This window comes from Elaeis guineensis, chromosome 8, assembly GCF_000442705.2.
Source record: "Elaeis guineensis isolate ETL-2024a chromosome 8, EG11, whole genome shotgun sequence".
Taxonomy (NCBI): domain Eukaryota; kingdom Viridiplantae; phylum Streptophyta; class Magnoliopsida; order Arecales; family Arecaceae; genus Elaeis; species Elaeis guineensis.
This window is the reverse complement of record NC_026000.2, coordinates 14,176,349-14,191,859: the sequence shown is the minus strand read 5'-3', so window position 1 is coordinate 14,191,859 and position 15,511 is coordinate 14,176,349. Positions and strand designations below refer to the sequence as shown.

The 15,511-nt window shown below is 38.1% G+C and overlaps 1 protein-coding gene across 5 annotated transcripts; it reads right to left on the bottom strand.

Annotated features, from left to right (window-relative positions):
• Window positions 1-2,512: 2,512 nt before the first annotated feature.
• Window positions 2,513-9,714, bottom strand: LOC105050199 (plant intracellular Ras-group-related LRR protein 4). Of its 5 annotated transcripts, none has more exons than XR_012143169.1 (6): window positions 7,984-9,711; window positions 6,769-7,682; window positions 6,531-6,691; window positions 6,268-6,401; window positions 3,262-3,464; window positions 2,513-3,105 (listed from the first exon to the last, which is right to left on the bottom strand). XR_012143169.1 is itself a non-coding variant. In XM_073261520.1 (4 exons), exons 1-3 carry the CDS (start codon window positions 8,591-8,593, stop codon window positions 6,548-6,550), a joined length of 1,668 nt encoding a protein of 555 aa, XP_073117621.1. In that variant the 5' UTR covers window positions 8,594-9,711; the 3' UTR covers window positions 2,513-6,401; window positions 6,531-6,547. The 5 variants fall into 5 exon arrangements, 1 of the variants encoding a protein (XP_073117621.1); XR_012143170.1 differs by having other exon boundaries at window positions 3,262-3,354; XR_012143171.1 differs by having other exon boundaries at window positions 3,262-3,313.
• Window positions 9,715-15,511: the final 5,797 nt, after the last annotated feature.

The following is a 15,511-nucleotide window of genomic DNA, read 5'->3' as shown; positions in this document are numbered from 1 at the left end:
CATGTTGGGCCTGTGTTAGCGGCTGCTGGACCCCGAGGTTGGTACTGGAGAATCCTGAGGGTGGTTCCGTAATTCTGTGAAATGGTCCACTTCGAGCAACAGATGCTATCCACCATCCAAGCTGTCCATCTAAACAAATCCCTACTGCCCGCCACCTTTTCCTTGGGAGTGACGCGAGGATGGCCGACTCCGGTCCTCCGGCTTTTGATACGAAGGATAGATATCGGATCCACAATGGACCCGCAGGAGGTCTCGGTACTGGGCTGCTTCCAGCTGTCACCGGGCTCCACCACACAATTTTCCGGTGTGGAGGGCCCAACTCCCATTCACATACTTGTGGCATCTCTTATCAAGACATCAATGTGGAAGATTCCGTATATGGCGGTTTTTATGGAATCAAATAGACCAAGAAAGCTTCTAGCCCGTTAGATCGATGATCAACAGACCAGATGGGTGGAGGAACAGAGGGAGCGAATGATCAGATGGCCTGTAATCGAAGTTGGCGTGAACGTCTGGTGTTCGTTCCATTCAAAAGATCGCCAGCTTTCCAGGCCTAATAATTCGTATCATAGGATAACGGGGAACTATAGAGGGGCCCACTAACGGCCTGCGACGTCTCACCCTTCATGATGCAAAGGCTATCTACAAAACAGCCAAGATAACGCATCTGACGGACACTGTGAACTTTCCGTTGGTCGAGAACTGGAGGTAAATGTTGCGGTCCAGGCGATGGAAATGTATAAGCTACACCGATCAGATGGCCAAGGACGGTTAGGCTCACCACAAATATGTGGCGCTTCTACTTTCCCTCATCATACCGTTACGGTGGTTGCTCAACTGATCAAATAATAGATTTGGTGCAACTATGATAATTGTACCACCATCATGAAATGCAGCACATGATTTCAATCATAGATGCGTCCAATCAGCATTTAAATAATGGCTGACAATGCTTTGAGATCATTATAGTGAGCAAAGGTAGATGATAAAGTTCGAGGATCAGGGACATAAGAGCAGCATTTTTCTGAATTATTTGTACAAGTCTTGAATTATTACTGATTTGTTCAGAGACAGCATGATGCTTAAAATTACTCCCTGGTAAGCAAATTGTTCAATTATTTTTTTGAATTTTATGATTTTATTCATGATGTTGAATAATTCCAGGAAATACGGGAACACGCACGCACTACCAAAAATGAAAACAATCAATCATAAACTGCAAACTAATGATACTTTTTACCGTGTAATGATGATTTTGCCATTACTTGGTTCCACCTGTTTCTCATGAATAAAAATTTATCAAAAGAATAACACTTTCAATTTCACGTTCTTCATGTCTTTCATAGCTATATTTCCACAATCCTTTCAACACTCTAAAAACTTTCCACGGCTCGATTACTCCTTAATGTTGAATGGTAAACAACATCAACCACGAGAAGAGATTATGAACAATTATGTTATTAGAAAGACGGGGAAGAATCTGCAAGGAGACTCAAATCATGTGGACATTGTCAAACACAGTCCAAAGGATAGAACAAGTAAGATAAGTCTGCACAAAACTACTCCATGTATGACGATTTTGTTTGTTTTTGTGTTATGGGTGCAGGTGGGCTCTCCATTCCATGTATCTCCCTTACTTGCTACAGTATCTCCCTTGAATGGAATCAATAATTTATTGAGAGATGGAGCTGTTTGGATGCCAACACAGTTTATCCATGCAGTTCTTCCCCTGTATGGTTGCTGCTGAGGATTCCTTTTTTTTTTCATAAAGGAAAGTTTCCAATTAGATAATCTTAAGATGATATCATCCAAAAGAAATCAGAATATGAGAAATTGCCTGATGGGTGGGATCGGGCACCCCTACCAGGGGGAGCTACTTTCTTCCTAACCTTGAGCCAAATGTCTAATTTATCCAAAATAAATAGCTTATGCTTTCATCCAAACAGGACTAGAAGACCAGCTACTAACAACATACTTTTGTTTCTGCTACTTCACCACTTTCTTTTATACCAAATTTAAATTTTAAGGGATTAATTTAAACCAAAAAATAATTTAGCGATGCTTGCTTTCAACGATGGATGGATAAAACATGCTCTTGTATCTCCCCATGCTTGTGGATGCTTTTGTTCATCAATCATATTCTCCCTTAGTTAAAAGAAAATCCGAGTTTAACAAGCTCTTCTATGAGACCCTTTTTAGTACTACTAAGTGCTCCCAATTGACTCAACCACTGACTTGAAATTTTAATATTAACGCTATCCCACTAACTTTAGAAACTACGCTAATTCTGGAAGATTGCTTGGTTCCACATGCCACTTTGGTTGACAGAAAGACAGAAGCAAGCATTATACTCAGAACCAGATCTTTGTGTGCTAATTTGTTTATATGCTCTTCAAGCAAGCCCATGTCTTTGGTGAAAGTAGAAGCCCCAAATCCCCAAATCCCGAATCTGGGATTTACACTGGTCCTCTTCAATACATCACCCTTGTAACAAAAAAATGACACTCGTACGGCATTTGAATTTCATTTTTATTCATATATAAATAATCTAAACTATAAAAATTTCAGCTGTCCCTCTGAAAATCTTAAAAGATATAGGAATTCATCCACTAATCCTTCATCAGTGAGAGAGGTCTGCAGAATTCTCACTTTAGGTGAAACAAGAACCGTTAACCAAAGACGAAAAGAAAAGAAGAAAAAACTAAAGTTCCAAAAAATAATCCAACTTTCTACCAAGAAGCTGATCTTGGATAAGAAATTCATTAGACGAAAGTTTTGTAAAGCTGGCACCAAACTGAAGGGATAGAGCTAGAGATTTAGTGTCGACCAAGTGAACAAAGGAGCAGGATCACAGGAGCTCATGTGACACTGGCATCTGACCATCACTAGTGGTGGGTGCCTACCAATTGATCAGGTGACCACAACTTATCCGTATCTCCAGAACAAGAAGGCAGGCCCCTTTCAAGAAAGTGATCCATGAAGTCAGCTTGGTTTCTGCCACGGATTGATTCTTTTCCTTTCCATCTTTTTCTCATAAATTGTCCACATATAACAGCGCTACGGGCTTGATATACTCAATATACAACGTATCTTTTGGATCACATTCTACAGAGGGACCAGAAATGAGAGCTTCAGTTCAATGGCAAAACAAGAGAAGAAGATCTAAGGTTTACCGCATGGTTAAAGCTTTTACTGCATAGTAAATGACAATGAGAAAACATGTCCAAGGAGTAAAATAATAAAACCAGTTTGATGGCCTACCTCCAATCATGTTGGGATGCAGCACTTGAAGACATCATGTAGTCCATGGAAGCTAAAGAACAAACTTGCAAATGACTAACTCAGTGGAGACAACTGAAGGGCATAATGGCAAAATATCAAAAACATCTGTACCCCTAACAATAAATCTCAAAGGTGGTACGGGCATGGGACCAAATAATGCCATATCAATACTAATGTTATTCCTGTATCCATATAAGGAGCCCAAGGGTTATATGGATGTAGAACTTCATAAAACATTAACTGGAAGGAAATGTTAATACTTTGCATAGTTGTGTCCCAGGACCCTTTAGTAAAAGCAGACAACAATGGCTCGCAGAAGCAATATAGATTAACAACAAAATCTTCAGAATCACTCATAAAGGCTGGGATCAGGAAAAAAAGGGCTGTGCTTTCAACTTTTGCAGATAATTTTAATAAGAAAAATCTCTTTTCAACATGATAATATAAGACTGTGTAGTACAACAGTGATTGCCAGAAATATTGAGATATTTCCCAGTTAAAATTGTGAGTACGGTAAAATAGCATATAGATTACATTGCCTAAATAAGATCATTTATTCATACAAGTTCAAGAGGAGCTTGAATGAGTAGGAGATTCAACTAATGGAACTTATTTCCTTGCTAACAACTTTTTTCAACAAAAAGTTGGAGAAACATAAGTCAATAGCTTAGGAGTTGACTTATCCAAAAAAAAAAAAAAATGCAAGCAGCTCTTTTTCTTAAAAAAAGAGGAAAAAGTAAAGCTTGTCAATATTTTTCATGATTTTAATGCATGTAGTCATACAACAGAAATATATATAATTTCTCAAATATTCGCCTTACTAGGATGAAAAGGTGGTTTTCTGCTTAATTCAATCCATGGAGAAAGCTCTTAACAAAAAGAAGTGTCCAAAATCATTAAACTGAAACAAAGTGTTTTTTGGAAGGGGAAAAACAATAACATAAATTTTGAAAACAAAGCAGCAATAAACATGTTACTTTAATATAAATTAATTCTGATGACATCATTTGTCATCTACATACCAAGTTCAGAAATAGTAATATTGCAAATGAACAGTGATACCAGCCAACAGAAGGGCAGAAGTGGAACGCAAAAAAATCTCAAGAGCCTAGAGAAATAAAATATTAGGGCTTGGAAAGGTCTGACAAAGTCAATATATGTCACAAGGAATTTAAACTAAATTAAGTGAAAACAAGTTGAATCAGATCAGCATTCAATAAGAATAACTTGCTGGATGATATGTTAATATACCAGTCTTAACACCAGCCAGTCATAGATGGCTGAAACGGTGTTTCTGGGTTCAAAAGGTCTGGCCAAGAGATTTACTCATTCTTATAGTTTCGATCTAACTGTTTTCATGTCAATGTGATCACCAAATGGTCACTAGGCATAGATAATCAACTCAAATTTTGGACCTTGTCCCAAACAAATTTGCAAGTTCCTAGTACACCAGTACGAACCAGGCTCCAATAACATGAAAGCTGACTAACAGTGATTTTGAATGATAGCCTACTATGGCACAAAGCATAGAAGGAAATACATTGATGGATAATAGAACAGACATTTATGTTATGTCTGAACTATAGTACTCAGAAAATTTGTAGGCTACCAACTATCTTTAACAAAACAAATGATCGTTCTGAACCGAAATTACAATAGAAAAGTCTGAAACCTTGACAATACCCTTATATGAATCAGTATTGAATTTCTGGCTAAGTCTAGTTCAGCAAAAGAAGGGCTTGCCATGAAACCTAAAGGTCAATTAGCAGTCCAGAAACCTAAATTAGTGTTTAAGCTCAACCAACCAAGGACCAACAATTCAAACTTCGGGGTGGAAAGCATTTAGCCAAAGGCAGAAAAACAAGAGGTCCAGTATATGCAATTGAGTTCATCTCTAACATGCTAGCTATATGCCAACAAGTCAAATTGAAACATCTACTAGATAAAGACAACATAAATGGATTTGCTGAAACTCTAATCCAATAAATAACAATGATAACAGATGCTGATTCAACTTTTCTAAAATTCTAACTATTGAATCGAGATATTGTAAAAGTTGGAGGACCTAAAGAGTAATTCTTATATTGTAACAACGAAGACTCTACCATGACCTTTGTGGCATGTTAAGGGTAAGATTTATTTAGCAGTTGTTCCCCATTCTATTGGCATTTACGATCTCTAAATGAGCATTTTATCTGCATGTGTTTCCATTGTTATATTTGGACTAATAAATCATTTAATGGAAATCTTGCAACCACATTTCTCAACAACATATCTTCTACACCATCTAGAAAGTTCACCCTATTATCTTAAAAAGGCCAGTTGTGAGCTATGGTGTCGGGTCAAGAGTAGCAAAAACTTGTTTATGGTAATAATTCTTTATAATATGCTCTTTAGAGCTTTTGCATTACCCAATGGACGATGTTGATATGATGTTATCAATTACAGGAAGGTGTTCAGCATCCACTACTCAAAAAAATAGAGCATGATCAGTAATCCACTAAAGAACTCTTTTTGATAAAATGACTCAAAACTAATCCCCAACCCTTCACTTCTCTCTCCTGACTGACACCTCATCCAACACAGAAGCCACATGTTCCAAGTGACTGGACAGGGAAGTATTTTCCTTCCCTAAATAATCATGATGTCTAGCTATTAGCCTGTTTCATCTAACACAATCATTTATGATTTAAAAAGCATGTAAACTTCATCTTGAATGTCCAAAGCACCTAATTTTTTTTTTTTCTAAATGAATGAAAGAGTTCATGTGCACTATGTTACAAAAGAAAATCAACTACAAGACAATTCTAAATTGGAAAAAAAAAAGTTCATGTGCACTACGTTACAAAAGAAAATCAACTACAAGAAAATGTAAAGAATAAGAAATATCGCATACATTTTTGTTCATTTCTATTTGCCACAGGAAGTTAATATTACATCTCACACAAGTTCAAAGACACTAGAAATACAAGTGAAACAACAGACCTAGGCAGGAGGAATTTTACTCAAGTCCCGAGGCAAAAATTAGATTCACATCTTCAAAGTCTTCTTTTATGTGAGTGGACAAGACTACTTGCATCACGATCGTGTATTCCAACAACAACATGAAAGATGTATCCCTGCAATTTATATGCATCTAGGAGTTAGAAAGAACCAGAGGAAAATGGCAAAATGAAGCGTAGCAGCCAAAGTAATGTAGGTAGAAAAAGGCAACACAATAAAGAACAAAGATGCATTCACTTCCTTACCAAATGGCATCGTTGAATCAGCTAACATACTCCAAGCCATCATGCTTTCTTCTGTTAGGCCTTGAGAGAAAGCAAAACTGAGTCCAACTCTTCTTACTCTTTACTGGACGCAACTTCACATCTTTCTTTGCAACATGTTCAGCCATGTATTGCACAACAGCCTGTAAAAACAATATACTTGTCATCCACTGAATGATGAATACCAAAACAAAAACAAATATATGCAGAAAATAATTACCTGTGCACCCATTTCAGCAATATGCCTTGGTGGCAACTCCAAAGGGTTCTCTTCTGCATGAAGCACGCGGAGTTGTGACAACATCCCAAAAGAGTCTGGAAGGACCCTAATCTGATTATTGCTGATATCCAACTCTTCTAGCATCTCAAGATTGCCAATAGAGCGTGGAAGAGATTGTAAATCAGCAAAATTATTTCCTATGTTCAGCTTGACAAGTGTAGTTGCAAGGCATAAGCTCTCAGGAACTGATTCAAGCTCATTGAAGCTGACATCAAGCTCCTTCAATTTTGACAGAGATGCCATGGTGGTTGGAAGTGATTTGATATTGTTGTACCGGACAGAGAGAATCTCCAGAGATTCCAGCCTTCCAACAGCTTCTGGAAGGCCTTTCAGCCGATTATAATCTGCTCGGAGTTCAACAAGAGAGACACAATGACCAATAGTATGTGGGAGTTCTTCAATATCATTTGTTTCAATGATTAACTTCTTCAAGCGTACAAGATTTCCAATTGCATCTGGAAGCGAGGATAGCTGGTTCGAGCTCAGGTCAAGTTCCTCAAGTTGCACCAATTTCCCAATTGTAGAGGGTAATGACATTAACTGGTTTCCCCTCAGATCCAGATATAACAGGCTATAAAGATCTCCAATAGAGTTAGGAAGCTCAGCTATCCGATTTGAGTGAAGGTCCAATCTTTTTAAAGAAGAAAGAGCACCAACAGTAGCTGGCAAAACAACAATTCGATTTTCTGAAAGATCAAGAGTGACCAGACCAGAAAGCTTCCCAATCGAATCAGGTAACCAGTCAATTTGATCCATAAGCTTGTTCTGAAGGTTTAGATCTCGGGTGCCTTTCTTTGCAGAGACCTCTATCAAGCTAGCTAGTTTAATAAGACTCAGTTTCTCACTATCTTCTCCTACAGAATACATTTTAAAGAAAAAAAAAATTAACCTATCATCATTATTTAATGAAAATCCAAATGATTTTATGTATAGGCATCCATAAACAAACTAAAAACCATAACTAGGGAATGAAATTTTGTCTATATGCCTACAAGGATATAAACCAATTCAGCAGATACAGCAACAATTCAAATACAGCACTTGAATCATCCCAGTTATATAAAGGAAACAAATATGAGTTCTGAAAGCGCACAGATCAAAGCAAGGGGATTACAGAGATAAGACACTCTTATGAAATTAGAGTGCCGGACTCACCAAAAGTAGCCTCAGGCCTAGTTGTAGGATTCTGCAACAACCGTTGCAATACGCGAGGATCACCACCGCCAAATCCCTCAGCATACATTGTGGACTTTGCTTTCTTCAAGCAACTGTCATCTCTACTAAGACCCTCGAAGCTCCTTCCGACCCTTTTCTCCGAGTGAACTACAGCTGAAGCAGTGGTATTAGTATCGAAGCTAGTCTTGGAGCTGGCTGCAGTAGCTTTGGCTGGGTTCGCGGAAATCGACGGCGCCAACCCATTTGAGCTGGAAGGAAGGCACTTGGAGGCCCTCTGAATCAAGTCGTCGAACAACACGTGGGTGTTCTCCAGATCAAGCAGCTTCAGAGCCTCCCTCTTCTGCTCTTTGCCCTGAAAGTAGACCAGATTCTTCTGCATCTCCTGGAGCACAAAGAAGAGCTCCTCGGGGATCTCGAATCCCTTCTTCTGCTTAGATATGGTATCGATGCGGGCCTGCTCCTCCTTGTCCACGTTGCGGACCAAGGCCATCGCCGCGTCGACCTCGTCAATGCCCGGCCGCGGCGGCAGAGATCGGTGGATCCTCATGATCTCCTCCACCACACCATCAATGGACTGCAAAGGACCCATTTCTTTGGAAATTTAGACTCCCGGACCAGGGGGAACTTTTGGGGAGCTCCGACTATGGGAAAAGGGATCGCTCACGGGCTCGCAAGGAGAAAACCACATCAGAAAGGAGCTCCGCAACCAAATATCACGAGCTCCTCAGCTTTTCTAGAACTCTCTTCGGATAAGAAAGATGAGAAGAGAGACGAACGGATCATCTCCTCCATATAAAAATCGAAGAAAAATCGAAACTTTGGGTCAGAATTCAAGAAAAGAACCGGTTTTGAATGTATTAGAGGCCAACGATCGGGTTACTAGAAGCGAAAAAGGAGTAATATTCAGATAAAAACCATGAATTCCTCCAAATTTTGGAAAAATACACTCAAAAGGAACAATGTTAACGGGAAACCGCCCGCAGGTCAGGAAGAGCCAAGACCCATTTTTTTACTTGAAAATAACGGACATAAAGAAGAAATCAAGCAACCAACTCATCAAATTCCCTTGAATTCTTCCATTTTCTCACGAAATCTCATCACTAAAGTGGCCGACAGTACAGTCCTCTGCCATTGAGAGGGTCAGCAACAGAGCAACCAACAAGGAACAGAGAGAGAGAGAGAGAGAGAGAGGAGCTTATCTATTCTCTCTTGGAAAGAACGAGGGTGAAGAGGAAAACGTTCGGACGAACGAAAAGTTGCAATCTTTCTAGCAGCCACCGCGCACGGATTTCTCAACCCACCCGTCGGATTTCTTCAGGGCAGGAGCGGTTTCTACTGGGCTCTGCCTTAAATATACATCAATATATACAAAAAAAAAAAAAAAGAAAAAACAATCACTGAGCAGAGACAGAGAGAGAGAGAGAGAGAGAGAGAGGGAGAGAGGAGGGGGCGGGGAGTAGTGAGAGAGAGAGAGAGCGAGCGAGCGAGCTGCCAATAGTGTCATTAAAAACACAGTCTTGATTCTTTAGTTAAATATATATATATTGAAAGGAAAAGGCTGGACCTCTCCGTGTTATTAAAAAAACAGTCTGATTCCTGAGAAGAAATTATATATTGAAAAGAAAAGGCTGCACCTCTGTATCTCTCTAAATTCCAGCTGTTGGTAGGAAGAGAGAGGGAGCGGAGGGGGGTGTGTTTGGAATTTGGAGATAATTAATGGAAGCTGGAAGGGTGGTTTTGTTTTAATCCCAAAAGGAGCAAGTGTGAGGGCAATTTAAGACACCAACGTGGAAGGAAGGTTTCTTGGGCAGTTGTGTGGTCCCCGAAGTGCCATGGATCCACCACCATGCCCCTGTGGCTTGGACGGACTAACATTTATTATTATTTTTTTCCCCTATATCCCCTTCTTTTGACTTGGGGGAAAAAAGAAGCTTTCTAATGCCACAAAAGAGCTCCCCTAATTAATAGGATGCTACATCACCCATATTCTGTGACAATACTAGTCTTCTTTTTGACTAAGTAAATTATTACATGCATTGAAAGAAAATTATAAATCATATAAGATATTTAAGTAATGGCCATTTCTAGATTTCCAATTAAAGGCTAAGATAGAACCTTGTGCACAAAATTCAGAATTAGATTTCTAATTGCAATGGTTATTCATCATTATCATTTTATTTTGGTTAAGAAAACATGGAGTTATGACATGCCATACAAGCATGGTAGCGTATGCATGAAATCAAAATGGAAAGCCCATGCAAGATTACCAGTTTGAAGTTAGTGGCTTTGCCACGTGACACCACTATAATCCGATATATCAAGAGCGAAACTGTATAAGATTACTCGTACCTAGTATCACGACAAAAGAACAGTTATCCCATTTAAATTAAAAGAGGCTGAAATCATTACCACTGTTATGGAGACGTGCGGAGGATGAGAGAAAAGAGAAGCCACAAGTGAAATTCTTTGCCCACCTTCTTTGGTGGAGAAAAATTAAGATGGAGCACACTGCTTCAACTGGACCATACGGCATAATTAATAACGAGGGCTGCATCAATTTCCAACATCGTAGAGGTTTAATATAGTTCAATTTTTTTAAAAGTTTTTTTAAAAAAAATTATTTTTTTTTTTAAAACATCATTTTTTATTCTATTTTATTCATATTTGACTAAGACTTCATAGATAATAATAAAATATTATAATAATTAATAAAATATTATAAATAATAATAAAATATTATAATAATTAATAAAATATAAAAAAATAACAAACCAACAGAAGGTCATAAAGAAAAACATGAAGCGATAATAATCAATAAAATATTATAAAAAATAATCAGATATTATAATAAATAACAAAAAATCATAATAACTAGCAGAATGTCATATAAAGATACAGAAAGTCATATTCAATAATTAAAAATTATAACAGATCAAAAAATATCATATCATGCAACAAAAATCATATTAATGAAGTGATACAAAGTAATAAGATATTATATTTAAAAAAATAGAATGTCATTACAAATAACTAGGAAATCATAATATTAGGTCATCAGGATGCATGCGGAATTGATATATCTTTTCGTATGAGCATAATATTTCATTATCTAGGAAGTCATATATTATTCATGTAAGCAACGGAAAGTCATTGATATCAACACTAATTCATATTAAGTCACGTAAAGTGATATATATCTATAAGGAATTCATGTGATTAAATTAAAAATTATATATATTGTTCAGGATATCATAAAATAGAGAAAAAAATTAATATTATTTTTTAATATCTTGCATGACTTCTTATTGAATCCTATGATATCCCATATAATGATGTGACATCCTGTTACTTGGTATGACATCTTGTATCAGTAATATTATTTTCTATAACATCCTATTGATTATTATGATGTCATATTATTATTCATGATATCCTGACCAAACAAACAAAATAGAGTAAAAAATTGCATCTTAAAGGGAAGGATATTTTTGTCAAAAAATTTTAAAAAAAAAATTGAGTGTTGTGCACACGTGTTAAGGTTACGGTACCTTCCCCTCTCCACCGCTCGTAAGGTATTGTCCGCTTTCCCCGACGGCGCCGCTCGTACGGGCCGCACGCGATCGGAGTCACGGTTTTGTCCTCTCAGCCCCTCTGGGCAAAAGACGCCTCATGGAGCAAAAGGGAGCCCGCACTAATTAAGCACATGCACACACCAGAGTTGTCCAATATGGGACTATTAAGGGAGGTCCCCCCACAACCTGCCACAACATGCCTCCCACTCTGGAGGGTGCATGTGTGGACAGGGGGCGGGTGCCCCCTATCTGACGCGTCATTGTTGTGCACACGTGTTAAGATTACGGTACCTTCCCCTCTCCACCGCTCGCAAGATATTGTCCGCTTTCCCCGACGGCACCGTCCGTACGGACCGCATGCGGCCGGGGTCACGGTTTTGTCCTCTCAGCCCCTCTGGACAAAAGGTGCCTCACGGGACAAGAGGGAGCCCGCACTACTTAAACATATGCACACATCAGAATTATCCGATGTGAAACTATTAAGAGAGGTCCCCACAGTCTGCCACAATACTGAGCTATATTAAATCTCTACGGTATTAAAAATTGATGCAATCTTTGTTATTAATTGCACTATATAAGCCAGCTCGGTGAAGTAGCATGCTCAACCTCAATTTTTCTCCACCGAGGATGGTGGACAAAGAATATCTCGAAGCCACGATACGTCACTCCATCAACTCATCCAAAAATTGGACGTTGCTCTATTAGTTCCCTTTAAAGTTGAAAAATTAGTGTCGGTACCATTTTTTTTAAAAGCCTTCTATTTCCAAAATTACGTGTTGAGGTAATTATTAATCAAATTACTTCAACTCAAAATGTTTTTAGCCCCAACTAAACAAAAGGAGAACTAAATACTCAGTTCTATGGCTTTCATATTAAATCTATATTGGGATGGAAAAACTAGATCAAGTCAGGGTTACGTTGAGGTTTGAGATTGACCTATCTCGGTGGCAGAAAACTACATCACACACACACGCACACACACACACACACACACACACACACACATATGATAAGATATTCAAACATTTCTTTTCATTCGTAGGTCCATGCTCAAGCTTGGTTGAGATGGACCTTTAACTATTTTCATCAGAAAACGGCATGAGTTGGTTTTGTATGCATCACAAGTAATTGTGCAGACATTGAAAGGATGTTTATCAAGTAGTCTATTTGACGCAACATATATTGTTGCTTCATGTAGTTGTTATTGGATCCCGTCTACCGGACGACTTCTACCGTGGACCTTGATGAAAGATTTGCATACTCCAAAGCATCCGAGTTAAACTTGATTCGTTCTTCACTGCGCCAAAATGAGATAATAGGATCTTGAATCTATACCCAAACCCTGGCTCAAGATCCTGGTTCCATGTGCTTGGGATGCTTTATAAGACTTGCCTGGATCCAAATTTAGATTACTTTTAGGCCATTGATTTCAAAATTTCAGTATAGCAATAGCAAGAGCAAGCCAATAAAGATTAATGCAGAAAAGGCTTACACATTAAGACTAGATGCTTCTTGCCCAACAAAACGCTACTGTTTAGAGTAATTCTTTGTGCACCGTCTGTGGTGCAGAAAATCTAACGTAGAGTGCACCGCTTCCTTCGATTGGACCACGTAGTCATCGCTTCTCGATGCACATTTAATATCTGCATATTAGTATTTTCGTTTAAAAATTTTATATGACGAAAATATTTCTGTCCAAAATTATGATATCCCTTCACAAAAAATTCTTTATGACTTTCTGTAAGTGACTTTTTGTGAATATATATGACTTCCTGTGAATATATATGACTTTCTGTGAATATATATGATTTTCTATGAATATATATGACTTCCTACGAACATATACGACTTCTTGTGAATATATATATGTTCATAGGAAGTCATATATCCTGTGAATATATATATGTTCACAGGAAAGCATATATATTTACAGAAAGTCATACATGTTGATAGAAAATCATATATATTCATAGAAAATCATATATGTTCACAGGAAGTCATATGTATTCACATAAAATTATATAACAAGAAGTCATATATATTCAAAGAAAATCATATGACAGAAAGTTATATAGAGTATCAAGAAATCATGAAGGGTATTTTCATCATACAAAATTTTTAAACGAAAACATCAATCTGCAGGCATTAAATATGTATTGGAAAGTGGTGGCTACGTGGTCTAATCGGAGGGAGTGGTATACTCCACGTCGGATTTTCTACACAGCTGGTGGTGTACAAAGAATTACTCCTACTGTTTATGCTAGCATATCCACTTAGTATGTGATAAAGCTGGTCATTATATCATACGAAGCGTGTAGTCTGCACCAGTGCATCCTTAGCTCAAATGATCTGACAGCTCGAGTGCCACTTTATTGCACCATGACTTGTCAAGTTTCCTTTACCCTCAAATACTGGAAAAATGCAAGAAAACTTGGTAGGTCGTCATGGTCCTTCATCTTTAATTACCATTTGCGAAAGAGAGAGGTGGGGGGCAGCATTTGTGATCTGAATCCTGGATTTCCTCCAGGCAAGCCCTAAGATAAGAGGTGCAATCAACTATTGCACATAAGACCCACGGATTGAGCAGTAACACGATAGCTGACTTCAGTGTTTTTCTTTGAGGTAATACTAGCGTAACACAAAACATTAACACAAAAAAGGTCCCACAATTATTGTGCAGTTAAGTTATTAATCATTTCTACATATAGTTTCAAGTGAAATATATGTTGTTAATTAGTTGTCCAATAGAAGTCACGCATCTTGTCAAATTTTTCGTCTGAGAATATTCCAGTCTTGCGCAAGCTTATTCCTGTTCTTTTTGGTTAATATTCCTTATCGCCTTGTCCATGAAGGTTGGATAGAGAATTGAGCACCAAGTTTAATGCAGGCATCGTTGTCACAAGCATTCATGGTAACGATTTTTCCAGATACACCTCTCTAATAATCAAGGAACCTTCACAAGAAGGAGGGTGTTGTTTTCTCTGAAGCTTAACCTAAGGACGAAGTAACCAACGTCAAACTTTCAGTCAATCACCATCTTTCGATTGCCACCTCAAGATATTTCCGTTTTTTTGCATCCTCTGCACGTAGGAGTATCACATTCCATCAATAATAGCATAAATTTGGAAAGATGTGTACCATAAACTACTACAGCATCCTTCCCTCAAAATAGAAAAAAAAAAAAGCTGTGAGCATCTGTTAGCATCAGGCCGTGAGTCTCTTTCTACAGGATTAGTCTTTTCCAGTCTCCTTTCAGTTCCAGCTCGCACATCCTGATCTCTAATGGGTCTATCCCGAGAGTTGTGCTAGGACCGGGACAAAAATGTTGGGATAAAATTTTTATGGCCGGAGCGATCGGTCATAGAAATAATTATAATCGGATTGTCATCATCTGTCATGTCTCGAAAGCATGCCGCGCATAATTATAATCGGACCTAGGATATTTGAACAATTTTGATAAATATCACATAATCCTCTAGGATTTATTCATTCCTATTTTTTTTTTAAATGCACGGTAAGCACGCATGGTGTGCTTCAGAGATGTGGCAGGTGATGATAGTCTGATCATAATTCTTTTCATGATCGGTCCAATCATAGAGATTTTATCTAAGGTGTTGACCCATGGCCTATTAGGCCATGGGCCTTTAGAGTATCTATGTGAACTTTTGGGCCAAGATTTTGGGAGCTATTAAGTCTCAATTTGTAAGCCCAACGGGCTTTCAAGATATTGAACTGACAAGGGAAGCAGTCCAAACATTAATTGAGAGTTACACCCTTGATTAAAAAGGGCTTACATACACTGTTAGAATTATTAATTTGTGGTTTAGAATTACAAGATTAGTCATCGATTATTCTTCAGGATTGGTTTACATGAGGCTCATATTTAAGTAGCTAATAAGCATTGCTCGAGATTTGTTTCCATTAGCATCATGATG

Excerpts from the sequence above, each read along its gene's own strand:
- LOC105050199 (XM_073261520.1), bottom strand. The coding sequence starts at position 8,593 with ATGGGTCCTTTGCAGTCCATTGATGGTGTGGTGGAGGAGATCATGAGG. Across the intron at positions 7,683-7,983 it reads TAGGCCTGAGGCTACTTTTG|GAGAAGATAGTGAGAAACTG; the intron begins GTGAGTCCGGCA and ends TGTATTCTGTAG. Across the intron at positions 6,692-6,768 it reads TTGCTGAAATGGGTGCACAG|GCTGTTGTGCAATACATGGC; the intron begins GTAATTATTTTC and ends TTGTTTTTACAG.